Source organism: Ranitomeya variabilis, chromosome 4 (assembly GCF_051348905.1).
Source record: "Ranitomeya variabilis isolate aRanVar5 chromosome 4, aRanVar5.hap1, whole genome shotgun sequence".
Lineage (NCBI taxonomy): Eukaryota > Metazoa > Chordata > Amphibia > Anura > Dendrobatidae > Ranitomeya > Ranitomeya variabilis.
Genome location: NC_135235.1, coordinates 68,322,709 through 68,340,209, shown reverse-complemented (window position 1 = coordinate 68,340,209; position 17,501 = coordinate 68,322,709). Strand labels below are relative to the sequence as shown.

General features: G+C 39.7%; 1 protein-coding gene across 2 annotated transcripts in view; it reads right to left on the bottom strand.

Moving 5' to 3' along the window:
- Positions 1-484: 484 nt before the first annotated feature.
- The window catches only part of CNNM2 (cyclin and CBS domain divalent metal cation transport mediator 2), a 132,655-nt gene continuing 115,638 nt past the window's right edge, over positions 485-17,501 (bottom strand). For both annotated transcript variants that reach the window (XM_077258666.1, XM_077258667.1), the window contains 2 exons: positions 16,843-17,027; positions 485-9,502 (listed from right to left, as the gene is read on the bottom strand). In XM_077258666.1, the coding sequence (XP_077114781.1) occupies positions 9,293-9,502; positions 16,843-17,027 (395 nt within the window). In that variant the 3' untranslated portion in view covers positions 485-9,292. The remainder of the gene's footprint in view (positions 9,503-16,842; positions 17,028-17,501) is intronic.

The following is a 17,501-nucleotide window of genomic DNA, read 5'->3' as shown; positions in this document are numbered from 1 at the left end:
AGACTGAAAAGGGGGCTGGCTTAGCTACTGAAATGAGCCAGATATCCAGAGCCCTCTCTTGTCACCTTTTATGTATAGACTGACTCATTTTAAGTGCTGCGCCACTCCTCTTCTTAGTCTATACATAGGCAGTAACAGGAAAGGGGGCTGGCTTAGCTACTGAAATGCGCCAGCTAAATACAAAGATCTGATGACTTGCTGACACAAGAAATGCTCTCCTGTGTCCAATACAGGGCCGAAAGTAGAGTTTCATAACTGGGGACAGACACAGAGAGCCAAGTAACGTGGACAACTCTATTAACCTTATTTTTCTTATTTTACATAGTCACAAAGGCTTCTACTCTTCTTAAATCTTATAGGCTGTGCTACAGCAGATTTATTGCTTTGGTTGGTTTACAATATTTTACACGATTGTTCAAAACTATCTCTCATTCAACGCAACAGCAGAACCAGACAAGAAAGAAAAAAAAAGCTAACAGAAGCATCAGACGTGAGAAAGTCAACTTTATCATAATGGATATAATACAAAGGTAACTTTATTAAAATAATACTCCTTCATTGTTACGTATATTACAATGCTTGAATCAGAAGCAAAAAAAACACAAGAAAATAGAAACCTTTGCATAATAAAATGAGCTCCTGCTACATACTGTGTATTATACACCGTTTGCCCAACAAACAAGGATTTGATTGTTAGGGTGAGATTAGACAAGGAGTCTGGGGGTAAATACCGGGGGGTCCCATTAAGATTTTTCATTTCAGGTTATGACAAACCTTCGGAGGGGCCTTCCAGCATTACACTGAGCCGCAAGTCCTTCTTGTCCACCTCGCGGTATTCTAGACACAAAGAGCATAAAAGCTCCATAAACTACCCTTACATACAGAAATGCTGCTTGTGTACAGTCAATAAATACTTTGGCAATGCCCATGTTCTCAGTAACTAGCAATAATTGAGGCCCTCCTGAAATGGAGAGCGAGGAGCAGGCGTAGGTGGTCTTCACAGTGGTCACTAAGACATAGCGTCTAGAAATGTATTGTGCAAATAACATAAGGAAAAAACATAATAAATACAAAGCCGTTCTATGGGGTAACGGTAACATTTCATTGGCAGCAAGACAGTACCATATTAAATAATGGGTATATCATTGTTTCCTGCACATGGCTTCATATAGAGAATTCCAAGAAGACAATGAAGGAGAGTACCAAGTCTGACAAGACCCCAGAACAGACTACTCAAGAATCTGTCGTGTCAAAAAACATAATTGACCTGCAGGTTACTAGCCCTCTAAAGGCAAGCGACTGCCGCATTGAAAGCCCAGCTACTTGGAAAAAATGAACTTTATTCTTTCCGGCTTTCAGTCATAGAGGTGGGACTTCAGTCGCCGCTCAGTACAGCTGAGCTTTCAGTGCGTGCACAGGGCAGCTTCAGCAATTAATAGCATTGTTCTTTACATGATAGGTTCCCTTTAAAAGGTGTTATTAACTAACATTCATTGTGCAGATCATAAAAAAAATAGCGTTTGTCACTTACATGCGTTTAAAAAATTAGGCCAGATCCTTACATAGTAGTCATCTGGTGAGCAACGGGTGTAGCTACATGCCTGTCTACCTGATGAGCGGAGTGCTGCAGGATGCTCATGCTCAGTCACTATCCCCATAGTTCTGTGCAGAGCGGCCAACAGAAAACACTGTCCTGTTAGTGGTGGAAGAAGCAGAACCTCCGTAGTAGAATGGCTATGTAGGTGAGTAGATGCCTTCTACAGGAGAAACCACCAAACATGTTTGGGAGCCTCCTGAGTCTCCCCTGAAAGAAGAGCTTGGGTTATCAGGTTAGCATCAGGCATGTTGAATTTTAATGCCTTATCTTCTTGTTCCGACAGGTGATACACAAGACCGAAAACACATTAATGCTCAGCCGAGTGTGCATGCTTATGGGTGGGGTGGTCAAGAGAGGTGGCTATTGGCGGAACAAGCATTCAGCCCACCAGTATCTAAGCATTAGGTAATAAAGGGTCATCGAGGGCCATAAACAGCTGGGGGCCCGAGGTTCACCACCGATGATCTAGGGGTTTAAGCTATCAGCTGCCAGGAGGGAAGGGGGGGGGGGGGGACAATAAGTCCAGTATATATAAAAATATATATTTAGGCTAGAAATATTGCAAATTACTCAAAAGCCGCTATTAAAGAGCTTTCTATATGAAAATGAATCATGCTAACTTTTTGAAAATATATAAAAGTAAAGCAGATTCCAAAGACATGTCTAAAATTCAGCTTTTAAAGTAGATTTCCACCCTCATACTTCAATTTTAACCTGTTTTTACGGCAAAGGTGTCTCGATGAGCTTTGGTTGGGAAGGTAAATTCTATCAAAACCGGTTAAGATAACATCAGCTGTCAATCTTGGGGTAGGGATAGGCCAGCTCTACAGGTCGTCCAGTAGGAGAACATTCAATCAAGGGTTCTTCTAAGGTTGGAATTTACTACACAACTCAACACTTAACACTCCGCACAAACTCAACCACAATGATTAATCCTTGCATCATGCTACCTTCTGATATACAAGGAGGAAGAACGGTGACATTTTTTTTTATTTTTTTTTTTTAATTCCTTCAGCAAAGGTTGTAAGATTCCACCAACACCTCTATTTTTGGTAAATGACCCAGCTTAAGTACAAATCTGGTAAAGATATTACGGTATGTAATTTCCTTCAGTTCTATGTAGTTTTGCCACTGTACATAGAAAGGATCTTGCATCCAGTCTGTGCAGGCTTATAATGGAACATATGAAGCTTTGGTTCAGATTCTGAACTCTTAGCACCGGTTACGATACAGAAACATCCATCAGAAAACATTTGATCGAGAATAGGTAAGAATTAAACATGTAACAAAATGATGTAATTTAAGTCAATGAAACATGTTGGATTTTAGCTGCCTTTCTACTTTCAAACTAAGGTAATAATCAACACCAACTCTACAATTATCAAACCGTAGATTCTCACAGTCCTTTTTACTTATTTTTCAGTTTGCTTTTATCATATAGAAAAACAAATACTTCTTTGGAAACAGTGAACAATTGGCTGTTGACAGTTATGTTACTTTTATTATGTCTTTTTAATAGTGAAATGTGGGCACTGCCATAAAATGACACTCAGAACTCTGCAGATAATCCTATAAATACAGAATGCCTACACAGGATATTCAAGGGTTCTCTGGTTCCTGTGTGAACTGAGCTGGGATACTGACCTGCATGATGACGTTTCTAGGGAGCAACATTGTTTTGCAGACGGCAAAGAGCAAAAATGAACGAATACTAATCCTTCACACCAATAAATGTCAATGTGTTAAAAGGGAGCAAAACCGAAAGGCCACAGACAAGCCACATAAAGAGTGGAATTTAGGTTTCGGGACAAATTGCTAACATTTCTAAATCTATAAAAGCGCCCCCAATGATCATGATATTATAGGATACCCTAACTATATGCCTTAACACTTTAGGGTGGGAATAGCACATTACATTTAATAGAGAAGACTTCATTTTAAGAAAGAAATGAAAGCCATCGTGGTCATAAATGATTTTTACTGCTGGCTAAAATGCAAGAGCTATTCCTGATGGCACCATGAAATGACCTCATAAAATAGACCCAAAAACAAACGACGTATAGACATTAGGATGTTGTTGTAGAAGCATTCATAATTTTATTTTTTTTTCTAAATTCTATATAGATAAGGCCATAGGGAAAAAAAAAACACTTGAAAAAAATCCATGCCAAAGGATGCTGATAAAAGAGAACCTGTCACCAAGTGAAAAGTCTCCTTTTTGTTTATTTATTTTATTTCTGATGCTTTCTTAAGTATGGTAACTTATTTTTTTGGATATCTACCATACATTTCCAGAGATACAGTTGTATTAAAAAAAAAAAAAAAAAGTCTACACAACCCTGTTAATATGCCATGTTTTGTCATTGAACAAAAAAAGAAAAAACAAAAACAAACCAGGAAGAATCATTTCAGAACCGTTTCCACCTTTAATGCAGGGCTGTGGAGTCGGAGTCCATTTTGGTTGAGTCGGTATAAAATGGACAGACTCCTAAAATATATAATACATTGGGTACAGTAGTATAATGCTTTAACATTTTTCATAATAATTTGGGAAAGTTATGAAATTTTCTGTTCCTGATCTAAGGATCTCGGCTTTTAGTGGAGATGAATCTGTGCTGCACTTTAGGTACATGCTCAGTAGTGATTGTAGAGTTGGTGTCGGGGACATTGAGGAATCGTAGTTGGAGTCGGAGGCTTGGCTTACCAACTCCACAGCCCTGCTTTATTGTCACCCAAAATCTGTACAAATCCATTAAGAATAAAACTAAAATCATTTTGAGGGGAGGGAAATAAAAAAAATAAAACTAAAACAATGTGTTTGCATAAGTGTGAACACTTATTATTTAACTTTGGGATGTAGTTGTATTCAGAATAGGTCACATTACATAGTAGTCAGTACACAGCTGCCATCATTTACTGTGTTTCTGATTGCCCCCGTATAAAGTGTTCTTGAAGGATTTTCCTGGCATTTCCTTAGTTGCATTTTACAGCATAAGCCATTCTCATAAATAGCTTACAACACAGCAAAGGGATCTCACTGTTGAAAGTTACTAGTAAAAAGAAAACGTACAAAAACATTCCAAAGCAATATATATGCCATTGATCACTGAAGACAATCAATAAGAAATGTCTTACATTTGGCACAACAGTGACACCTGGGACTGGACATCACTGAAAATTTGATGTAAAGACTAGAAGAAAATTGGCCTTGAAGGTTGACAAGAGGCCTACAGCAATATTAAAGGAGCTGCAGGAATTTCTGGCAACTACTGGTTGCCTATTGCAGGTGACAACAATCTTCCATATTCTTTATATGTCAGGCCTGTGTAGTACGGTGGCAAGTCAGAAGCCTTTTCTCACTAAGAAAAACATTCAAGCTCGGCTATGTTATAAAATCTGCCAAAACGTGTTATTGTCCGAGGAGACAAATTTGAACTTTTTAGTCATAATTACAAAAGGCATGTTTGGTGCAAAGCCAACATTACACATCACCAAAAAACATCATACCCACAGTGAAGCACTTTGGAGGCAGCATTATGCTTTGGAGCTGTTTTTAAGCAGCTGGAACTGGGCTTTAGTCAAGGCGAAGGGAATTAACAGTTCCAAATATCAGTCAATTCTCCAACAAAACTTTCAAGCCTCTGCTGAAAAGCTGAAGATGAAGAAGAATTTCACCTTAAAGCTCAACAACAAACCTAAGCGACCCCAAAAATCACCAAAATAATGGCTTCGCCAGTAGAAAAATCAAAGTTTTAGAGTGGCCCAGCCAGAGCTCTGACCGGAATCCCATTGAAAATCTGTGGGTTGACGTGAAGAGGGAGCTGTACACAGGAGACGCCCTCGCAATCTGACAGACCTGGAGCGCTACAGGTAGAGTGAACAAAGATTGCGAATTCTAGATGTGCCATGCTGGTAGACTGCTACTCAAAATGACTGAATGCTGTCACAAATTCAAAAGGTACTTCAACAAAGTACTAGTAGGGTGTGAATATTTATGCAACCACATTAATTTTCATTCTTTATTTTTATCCACCCCAGTTAGTTATTTTTCAATTGAATTGTACAGATTATGTGTAAACATTAAAGGGGTTTAGAAATGATTCTTCTTGGTATGATTTTGACGTGAGGTTCTCTTTACTCCCTTGTGGATTTTAAAGTAACATCAAGCTGCAGCATCACTGACTGACCATACCAACGAGCTCCACCACCAAGACCCAAATCCCTGCTAATAAGAACAGAGGTCTTGTGTCCCCCATTTGAATGCCGAGCTAGTCACACAGGCACACTACTGCTCCATATAAAGTCTATGGGTCTGACAAAGACCCAGAGACTGATCGGCCATCTCAGTCATTCCCACTGAAAGGAGCAGCAGCATCTACGTGTGACCACTGTGCCATTCAAAAGGGGGATGCAGGACCCTAGCCTCATGATTGGAGAGGGTCTCAATAGTGTTACCCCAGAGATCATACGTTTATTACCTATCATGTAGGTAATTAACAGTCTCAAGTAGAGCTATGCACCAAAAGTATGGTACATTAAAAATTTTTTGAAAATACACTAAAATAATCAGTGACCATGTGAAACAATCCCATCATCAGGCACGGTCTAATAGATACATAGCTTAGAAGGGTGGTCCATTCAATTACAAGGTCAATATAGTACAGAAAAGTAGCTATCTAGGCACACATTAGCTTTACCTCTTATATAGCAGCATTACTTCTCCGGTATAACATATTTCAATGGCACCCAAGAGGAAAATATGGAGCAGAGCAACAAGAATTAGCGTTTTCTCATCTGTACACAGTAAGCAGTTTAAAAAAGGTAAAAACGAGCACGTTATCAGTCCTAAAAATCAATGGGACTTGCTTATATCCATGATCTAAAAATCTTGCATTGGTTTTGCTGTACAATTTGGTAATTTCTAAAAATATAATTCTAAGGGTTTTTTTAAATATTTTTTTTTCCTTTAAAACAGATTCATGCAGTTTACAAGCATATATATATATTTTCTTATATTAACAGCCAATACCATAAGGTTAAGGTGCAGAAAGCTAATTCTAATGGAATTAAGTAAATCCGTAAACCAGCAGCCGGACTCCTCACTGGTGAGCACTGGTCCCTTGTGAACCGTCAGGCAGAGACGAATTGGCAACTTCAGAGGCAGGATTGGCCAAATCAAATTGTGGCCAAACATTATCCCAAGTGTATGAAAGGCTAACCGCCTACAACTGGTGGCGTCGGAGATGTATCCAATGGAAAAATGCTGTTTGATTGGTAAAATATTCAGTGACTCTTAACACAGTGATGTAATTGCATTGTGATAGGGTTCTTGCAATTGCTAATTACCATGACTCAAAATTAGAGTTGAGTGAATAGGTTTGGAAATGATCACCGAATCCGAATTTGCCATATTCGTGCCATGTTGGTACCCTACTCATGCTAAATTTAAGTTTGACAATATTCGCTCAACTACTCCCAACACAATATTTGCTGGTGATCGTAACCCGAACAGAATATTGAAAAATTTGCTCAACTCTATTCAAAATTTTAAGATAGAGAAGGCCAACATTGATGTGCTCACATATCAATCACAAAAATCTGGGCCTGAGATCACTAAAGAACTATCACAATCCTATGATATTCCTTCCGTAGGTGAAAGACATGGAAATTCAACACGCTCAGCATCACTCATTGGGTTGGTAGAGCCTAATACACATAAGAGCTTAGGCTGATGCTCCCAAAATTAGTGAGCTAAATCCACTTTTATCTCTCATGTATGGCCAACCGTGGAGCAGGGCAAGGGCACTGATTGACATGACAGAAAAGAATGGGGAAGATGAGCAACAAAGTCATTTTGTTCTTTTAGAACACATCAGAAGGCTCCCTCCATAACTTTCGGATACTCAAAACCAATATTTACGAGAAAGCGGATCACCGATTATGCTACAGAGTTGTCACGGGTTCTTACAGAAGTCAGTGTCTTCATTGAAATCGATGGATTGTCGGCAAACATTGGAGACCAATTTTGACAGCTGGCCCAGTATGTACCGTATTCATGTTCTTGGAACCACAGTAGATGGCTATGATCTGTGAGGTGAAGCTGGTTTCACACATCTGGATTTCACAGTGAGTATGGACCGCAACGTCTGGTCCAGCCATTAATCGCATATACAAGACTGTGTGGTTCAGGTCAGGAGACCCACAGCCCGACATGACATTGTTGTCCGTACTCTAACCGTCAAAATCAGATGTGTAGAACCAACCTTAGTAATGAGAACCTACGAATTTCAGAAGATGCACTTGATCTTACTGAACAGCCTATGTTCTCATGAACATTAATTTGGCCTACAACATGTCTAAGTATTTTAACACATTCACCATAATATATGAATCACCAGTGATCAATGTACAGAACATAAAGCGATATAGAAAAAGAAAAAAAATGTCCAAAAATACTCATATACGTGGCAACATGGACCAATTGCCAGTAGCTAATGTAGATAATTTAGATGTGGCACAGACCACTATAATCATGGATAATTCCCTTAGAGTAGTCTTTAGGGATTTTTTTTTTGCCCTAAATAGCGCCACTCTTGTCCAATGGCTCGGCGTGGTAAAGCACCCAAGCACTAGTCACAAGATTAGACAGGAGCTGCAATACTGGCAGAGGCCAATGAAAAGAGTAGTACTATTTCAGGAAAAGTATATCTGCTTTTCCAATCAATGAAATACATATTACTAGACATAGCCTACTATAGTTTAAGAATGTAGAAAAAAATATTAAATTTTTGTAGAATTGGGGGGTAGTAAGGTTTTCATTTGGAGCACCGTTTGGCAGGCTAGCGTGACAGCTTGTGGGTTTTATATCTGGCCACTTTGTGGCAGGTCGGACAAAATGGCTCAGTTGAATGAAATAAGTTTACAATTTATTTTACAAAGGATCATCCACACTTATTCTGCTTCTACAATCAGCACCATTCTCAGGGTTGTGACCCAAAGCTCATCATGGGCAGGACTCCATTAGGTTGCGCCTGGAACCCCAGCAGTTTTCCTTTGAGTGGCAAATGTTGCCTTATTTAATAGAAAAAAATAATAATTACATATTATCTAAAAATATATATATTAACTTTTGAGCACTTTAATGTTTGTATTGTTCGCTTTGCTTTTGTACATTTTTTACGTTTCATTTCAGAAATTTCTGTATCTTGGTAATAGCTTTTCAGTTATTTGCTTCCAAAACTATTAGACACCGAATTGTCAATGTTCCCAGATGTCAGCAGGGAATTCCCACGCATGACCCCTACTAGGCATTCAGACACATATTTATAACAGTTTTTTTTTTTCTTTTAAGTAATACATTTACGGAACAAAAACTGCAATAAAACTGAATTGAAATTCCAACAATGGGACAAGAAAAAAAAATAATATATAATTCTTTCCAAATTTCTCTTTTTTTTTTTGGTCTCAAACATCAATCCTTATCTGATTATGTGTTTGCTCCTAAGAAGCGTGTCTCCTGACGCCTTCGTTGCTGCAAGCTCATCAGATCCTGCCGCTGCCGGGCTCGAAATCTTTGGTCTCAGGATGCTGGATGATACGTGGCAGGTGCACGTATTCAGAGACAGGAATCCAGGAATGAAGCTGGAGTATGGAGTGGAGATAGTCCTGAAGTTTAGCAAGCTGCGTGACGCTGGCTCAGATGGGCCCTTCATTGTGCATACTGTGATTGGACTTGTTGTGTGAAACACAGTTCTGTTCATTTAGCAGGTTCGCCGTTTCATCGGCTAACCCGTCATGCAGCTCTGTTAGAGTCATTTCAATTTTAGTGGTTTCACTGTCTGAGGATTGTGGGGTTTTGTCCATTCGTGATGCCATTAGGGCATTTTGGTACTGCTGTCTTGTAATCTATTGTGCAGGTGAAAAAAAAACACAAGAGAAAAAAAATGATGAGTAAAAGCAAAGACTAAAAGGAAAATCATACAATAATCATAAAAAAGCTTTACTTGCAACTTAAAGAAAGCAAATATTATATGGCAATATATTGATATTGAGACTATTGTATATACAGTACAGACCAAAAGTTAGGACACACCTCATTTAAAGATTTTTCATGACTATGAAAATTGTACATTCACACTGAAGGCATCAAAACTATGAATTAACACATGTGGAATTATATAATTAACAAAAAAGTGTGAAACAACTGAAATTATGTCTTATATTGTAGGTTCATCAAAGTAGCCACCTTTTGCTTTGATGACTGCTTTGCACACTCTTGGCATGCTCTTGATGAGCTTCAAGAGGTAGTCACCGGGAATGGTTTTCACTTCACAGGTGTGCCCTGTCAGGTTTAATAAGTGGGATTTCTTGCCTTATAAATGGGGTTGGGACCACCAGTTGTGTTGTGCAGAAGTCTGGTGGATGCACAGCTGATAGTCCTACTGAATAGACTGTTAGAATTTGTATTATGGAAAGAAAAAAGCAGCTAAGTAAAGAAAAACGAGTGGCCATCATTACTTTAAGAAATGAAGGTCAGTCAGTCCGAAAAATTGGGAAAACTTTGAGAGTGTCCCCAAGTGCAGTGGCAAAATCCATCAAGCGCTAGAAAGAAACTGGCTCACATGAGGACTGCCCCAGGAAAGGAAGACCAAGAGTCACCTCTGCTTCTGAGGATAAGTTTATCCGAATCACCAGCCTCAGAAATCGCAGGTTAACAGCAGCTCAGATTAGAGACCAGGTCAATGCCACACAGAGTTCTAGCAGCAGACACATCTCTACAACAACTGTTAAGAGGAGACTTTGTGCAGCAGGCCTTCATGGTAAAATAGCTGCTAGGAAACCACTGCTAAGGACAGGCAACAAGCAGAAGAGACTTGTTTGGGCTAAAGAACACAAGGAATGCAGATTAGACCAGTGGAAATCTGTGCTTTGGTCTGACGAGTCCAAATTTGAGATCTTAGGTTCCAACGACTGTGTCTTTGTGCGACGCAGAAAAGGTGAACGGATGGACTCTACATGCCGGGTTCCCATCGTGAAACATGGAGGAGGAGGTGTGATGGTGTGGGGGTGCTTTGCTGGTGACACTGTTGGGGATTTATTCAAAATTGAAGGCATACTGAACCAGCATGGCTACCACAGCATCTTGCAGCAGCATGCTATTCCATCCGGTTTGTGTTTAGTTGGACCATCATTTATTTTTCAACAGGACAATGACCCCAAACACACCTCCAGGCTGTGTAAGGGCTATTTGACCAAGAAGGAGAGTGATGGGGTGCTACACCAGATGACCTGGCCTCCACAGTCACCAGACCTGAACCCAATCGAGATGGTTTGGGGTGAGCTGGACCGCAGAGTGAAGGCAAAAGGGCCATCAAGTGCTAAGCATCTCTGGGAACTCCTTCAAGATTGTTGGAAGACCATTCCCGGTGACTACCTCTTGAAGCTCATCAAGAGAATGCCAAGAGTGTGCAAAGCAGTCATCAAAGCAAAAGGTGGCTACTTTGAAGAACCTAGAATGTAAGACATAACAAAAAAGTGTGAAACTGAAATTAAGTATATAATTCCACATGTGTTAATTCATAGTTTTGATGCCTTCAGTGTGAATGTACAATTTTCATAGTCATGAAAATACAGAAAAATCTTTAAATGAGAAGGTGTGTCCAAACTTTTGGTCTGTACTGTACACATTAAATAGGAGACACAGACTGTGTGTAGATACATCACATAGTATACACAGACTGCTGTATACATCACAGACAGAGACTGCAGTATATACATCATACAGAAGACACCGACTGCTGTGTATACATCAAATATTATACACTGATGCTACCGTATACATCACACAGTATGGATATCCTTAAAGACAGAAATTTAGAAAAATGAGATTCTTAAATCACAATCGTTAACAATCCCTAAAAGAAGGAATAATAGGAAGCATTTAAGGAAACCAGGATGGATGAACACAGAACACGTGCTAAAAAGGAAGAAATACATGTTTATCAAATGGAAAGAGGGAGGCAAATCTAAAGAAGAATATAATGTCTTTAGAATCTGCAGGGTACTCATCAGATTATCTAAAGCTGATAATGAATTAAGGCTTGCAAGAGACGTTGAAAGCAATAAAAGAGGATTTTGGGGATATGTCAAATGTAAAAGAAAAGTCAAAGATGCTATAGGATTTTTACAGGATGAAAATGGTGAAGTGGTAAAAAATGATGTTGAGAAGGCTGAACTTTTAAATTCCTATCTTGCATCTGTTTTCTCTCAGAAAGAAAATGTAACATCAACTGATCGTCACTGTACTATTGAAGGAATAGAAGAATCCACACTATCTATAAGCAGAGATGGTGAGGGAACACTTCGCTAACATACATGAATTCAAGTTTCCAGGTCCAGATGAATTAAGATATTCGGCATTGTGATTTTTGCCATACAATTCTTTAGATTGATGCAATTTTCACTTTACTTAAATGTAATTCTATCTGAATAGATAATCTTCACAATCCTTAAATGTATACAGAACCTTTAATCTATTCTTATGATTGACTCAGGGCTGAATCTTGTTTGATACAGTTATCTTATAATTGCCTGAATCTGCCCTGCATCACCTTGTAATATTTGGGGTATTCATTATTTCTGGTTTGCATTACCTTGTTGTTTGAATCCTTTTTGCTGCTAGCACTTTGCACTTTTATTGGGTCTTATTTATATTTATGAATTTTTGGTAGATGCATGCTTTTTATTTTTTTAAATCATCACATGATATGTTATTTATAATAACTGAATTGTTGTGGGCACCCTCTGTACCACCATTTGTCCTATGTTTTTGCAATAAAGGCATTTTTATTAAATTAATGGTCCCTCTATCCAAAGATTTTTTTTTTTACCTCCTCCTGGCATATTTTCTTTGGTTTGTTCTGTTTAATCTAAATGGTTTACACTTTTGTCTATAGGCACAATCAGATACAGAATATACGAGTTGATTTAGCATATACAGTGGGGCAAAAAAGTATTTAGTCAGTCAGCAATAGTGCAAGTTCCACCACTTAAAAAGATGAGAGGCGTCTGTAATTTACATCATAGTTAGACCTCAACTATGGGAGACAAACTGAGAAAAAAAAATCCAGAAAATCACATTGTCTGTTTTTTTATCATTTTATTTGCATATTATGGTGGAAAATAAGTATTTGGTCAGAAACAAACAATCAAGATTTCTGGCTCTCACAGACCTGTAACTTCTTCTTTAAGAGTCTCCTCTTTCCTCCACTCATTACCTGTAGTAATGGCACCTGTTTAAACTTGTTATCAGTATAAAAAGACACCTGTGCACACCCTCAAACAGTCTGACTCCAAACTCCACTATGGTGAAGACCAAAGACACCAGAAACAAAATTGTAGCCCTGCACCAGGCTGGGAAGACTGAATCTGCAATAGCCAACCAGCTTGGAGTGAAGAAATCAACAGTGGGAGCAATAATTAGAAAATGGAAGACATTCAAGACCACTGATAATCTCCCTCGATCTGGGGCTCCACGCAAAATCCCACCCCGTGGGGTCAGAATGATCACAAGAACGGTGAGCAAAAATCCCAGAACCACGCGGGGGGACCTAGTGAATGAACTGCAGAGAGCTGGGACCAATGTAACAAGGCCTACCATAAGTAACACACTACGCCACCATGGACTCAGATCCTGCAGTGCCAGACCTGTCCCACTGCTTAAGCCAGTACATGTCCGGGCCCGTCTGAAGTTTGCTAGAGAGCATTTGGATGATCCAGAGGAGTTTTGGGAGAATGTCCTATGGTCTGATGAAACCAAACTGGAACTGTTTGGTAGAAACACAACTTGTCGTGTTTGGAGGAAAAAGAATACTGAGTTGCATCCATCAAACACCATACCTACTGTAAAGCATGGTGGTGGAAACATCATGCTTTAGGGCTGTTTCTCTGCAAAGGGGCCAGGACGACTGATCCGGGTACATGAAAGAATGAATAGGGCTATGTATCGTGAGATTTTGAGTGCAAATCTCCTTCCATCAGCAAGGGCATTGAAGATGAAACGTGGCTGGGTCTTTCAACATGACAATGATCCAAAGCACACCGCCAGGGCAACGAAGGAGTGGCTTCGTAAGAAGCATTTCAAGGTCCTGGAGTGGCCTAGCCAGTCTCCAGATCTCAACCCTATTGAAAACCTTTGGAGGGAGTTGAAAGTCCGTGTTGCCAAGCGAAAAGCCAAAAACATCACTGCTCTAGAGGAGATCTGCATGGAGGAATGGGCCAACATACCAACAACAGTGTGTGACAACCTTGTGAAGACTTACAGAAAACGTTTGACCTCTGTCATTGCCAACAAAGGATATATTACAAAGTATTGAGATGAAATTTTGTTTCTGACCAAATACTTATTTTCCACCATAATATGCAAATAAAATGATAAAAAAACAGACAATGTGATTTTCTGGATTTTTTTTTCTCAGTTTGTCTCCCATAGTTGAGGTCTACCTATGATGTAAATTACAGACGCCTCTCATCTTTTTAAGTGGTGGAACTTGCACTATTGCTGAATGACTAAATACTTTTTTGCCCCACTGTACAGTACCATAACCATAATTGTTTATATCTGCATGTGTCATTTCTGTCCTTTTACATATTCTAATACTATTAGCAAATGCCTCCAATTAGAAATGTAGTATAGTTTTTTTTTTTTATTCACTATGTCCCTTTCCTCAAAAGCAGGCATTGTAGGACCTTAGGTATCCATGGTTACGACCACAGAGTGACAGTTAGCTAGTTGCTAGGGGTCGTAACCATGGACACCTAAGGTCCTGCAATGCCTGCACATGAGAAACGAGACATAGCAAATAAAAAAAAAACTATACTACATTTCTAATTGGAGGTATACGCTAATATTAGTACACCTACTACATATTGGGATAGGATCTCTGAGATGGTAATAACTAGGGTTGAGCGACTTTTATTTTTATAGGATCGGGTCGGGTTTCATGAAACCCAACTTTCTCAAAAGTCGGGTCGAGTGAAATCGGCCGATCCTATAAAAAAGTCGGGGTCGGGGTCGGCCGAAACACGAAACCCAATGCAGTGCAATGGGATACTATGGTTCCCAGGGTCTGAAGGAGAGGAAACTCTCCTTCAGGCCCTGGGATCCATATTAATGTGTAAAATAAAGAATCAAAATGAAAAATATTGATATACTCACCCTCGGACGCTCCCTGGTACTAACCGGCAGCCTTCCTTCCTAAGAATGAGCGCGTGAATGACCTGCGGTGACGTCGCGGCTTGTGATTGGTCGCGAGCGGTCACATGGACAAGCCGCGACGTCATCTAAGGTCCTTCACGCGCTCATTCTTTGGAAGGAAGGCTGCCGGAAAGAAGCAGGGCGCGTCCGAGGGTGAGTATATACCTAATATTTAACACTTAAATATGGATTCCGATACCGATTCCCGATATCGCAAACATATCGGAACTCGGTATCGGAATTCCGATACCAGATTCAGAAGATCGCCGACCTCATGGCCGACCCCACACAGGGGTCGGGTCGGGTTTCATGAAACCCGACTTTGCCAAAAGTCGGCGACTTCTGAAAATGGCCGACCCGTTTCGATCAACCCTAGTAATAACCCTTTAATAGGGGTCTACAAATATCTCAAGGGCTGTCACAGTGTAGAGGGATCAGCTTTATTCTCATTTGCACATGGAACAACTAGAAGCAGTGGAATGAAACTGAAAGGGAGGAGACACAGATTAAATATTAGAAAAAAAACTTTTTGACAGTGAGGGAGATCAATGAGTGGAACAGGCTGCCACGAGAGGTGGTGAGTTCTCCTACAATGGAAGTCTTCAAACAGAGGCTGGACAGACATCTGTCTGAGATGGTTTAGTGAATCCTGGATTGAGCAGGGGGTTGGACACAATGATTTTGGAGGTCCCTTCCAACTCTAACATTCCAGGATTCTATGATCACATGGGGGACACAGACTGCTCTATACATTGTATAGGATACATTGAGACTGCTGTACACGACACAAACACTGAGACTGCTGTGTTTAGATCACACAATACACAGACTGCTGTATGTATATCACATAGGATATAAAAACTGCTGTATGCATTGCATAGCATATACAGACTGCAGTATACATGACAGTATACACTGAGACTGCTGTAAACGCCTCATAGGACACACTACCAAATACATTGCAGAGCAGACACAAACTCTGCTGTATATTTTAGGAGACAGCAGATGTGTGTGACTGATCTTTCATTGGCTGCCATTAGATAGGAGCAAGGGCAATGCGATGAAACTCTGGCACTAGGTGTAATGTAGTCTGCATGAGATGAACAATATTAAAGAGGAAGAAAGAATCGAAACAGCAGACAACCCAGGCGTGGCCCAACAACTAAAACTAGTATACACAAGACATGCAGAGAAGCTTCTACGTTATATTTTAATAATATCCTACAAGCTATAGTATGTAGGCAAAAAGAAATGTTGCCTGGACTTTTAAAGATGCCTCTATCCTTTACTCCAAAAGCCATCCTTTACCCATTCTCCCACCCAGCCTTCATCCTCTTCTAGTAGTCCCTATGCCCATTCCCTCACTTAAAATGTCTTTACCTATGCCCCAACTAGAAGCTGCTACTCTTTACCTTACCAGTAGTGATTCTACCCATTCTCACCATCTAAAAGTCACTCTATACCCATTTCCTCCCCAAAAAGTTCCTCTAATCATACCCCACTCAGTAACGGCACTATCCATTCCTCCACCCAACAGTCACTCTCTTTATTCCTCCAACTAGTAGTCGCTCTATTACCCAAACTCACATACATTTATACTTTCCTCTAACCACATAGTCATCTACATGCCTCACCTAGTATACCCTTTACATATTCCCACACCCAGTAGTCGTTGTAGCCAAACCCCTCACTAGTCTCCCTATTCGTCCCACCACCAAGTGGGCAAATCACCACACTATCAGTTTATGATTCCTCATCTAACTATCCTTCCAACCCTCAGACCACGTCTTTTTCTACCCCCAACTATACCTCTTTACCTCTATCCATTCCTCTAATACTCTCTTCTTCTGTCCATTAATGTTCCAATTAATTATTATCCATTTGTTGATAATTTAGTGTAACAATGACTTGTGCGTGATCATACAATGCATGCAACAATATACATCAAAGATCAATTTGTGAATGTCAAGAACAGGAAAAGATATCATACCTTGACAAACTGCATGTCTGTTATGGCTCTCACAGAATAATCGGGAATATATACTTGCAAAAACGAAGCATTTAGCTGGTTGTTACTATTCCCCAATGTTGGTGTGACAGCATCGATTCGATCACTTCTATTTAGAGAGTCTGAATGATTTAGTCCACAGGGGCGAGGCGGCGACTTATTCTCCGCTACCAGAGAGTAAAGAAAATGATCATTTAGATATTGCAGTTAAAATACAAGTTTTGACTTTGCAGTAAGTAATAAAAATGCCTTAGACATTCTCTCTCTCATTATTCTGGCATTTGGCAAATAATAATTATGGTAATCCTAACTGAAAGGTTTATTCTGATTTCATGTCAGATATTCAGAAAAACATGCAGATGTGTCTTTTTATATAGTCTATGTAAACTTCTGGTTTCAACTGTAGATCTTGTGTACTTACTTTTGAGAATCCACTTTAGATTAGCTGTATAATCCTTCGGAAAAGTTTAACCTCAATCTCTGCTTACCTAGCCAGATTTACAGCTCCTCACTGCACTTCCTCCCTGCCGAGATCTCACACTGCTCTGTACAAGATGCCGTTGTCAAGTCAGGATGGGTGGGTAGAGGTTTAATAGACTTGGACTCATGAACTCACTCTTTAGCTTGAGTCATAAAATGCT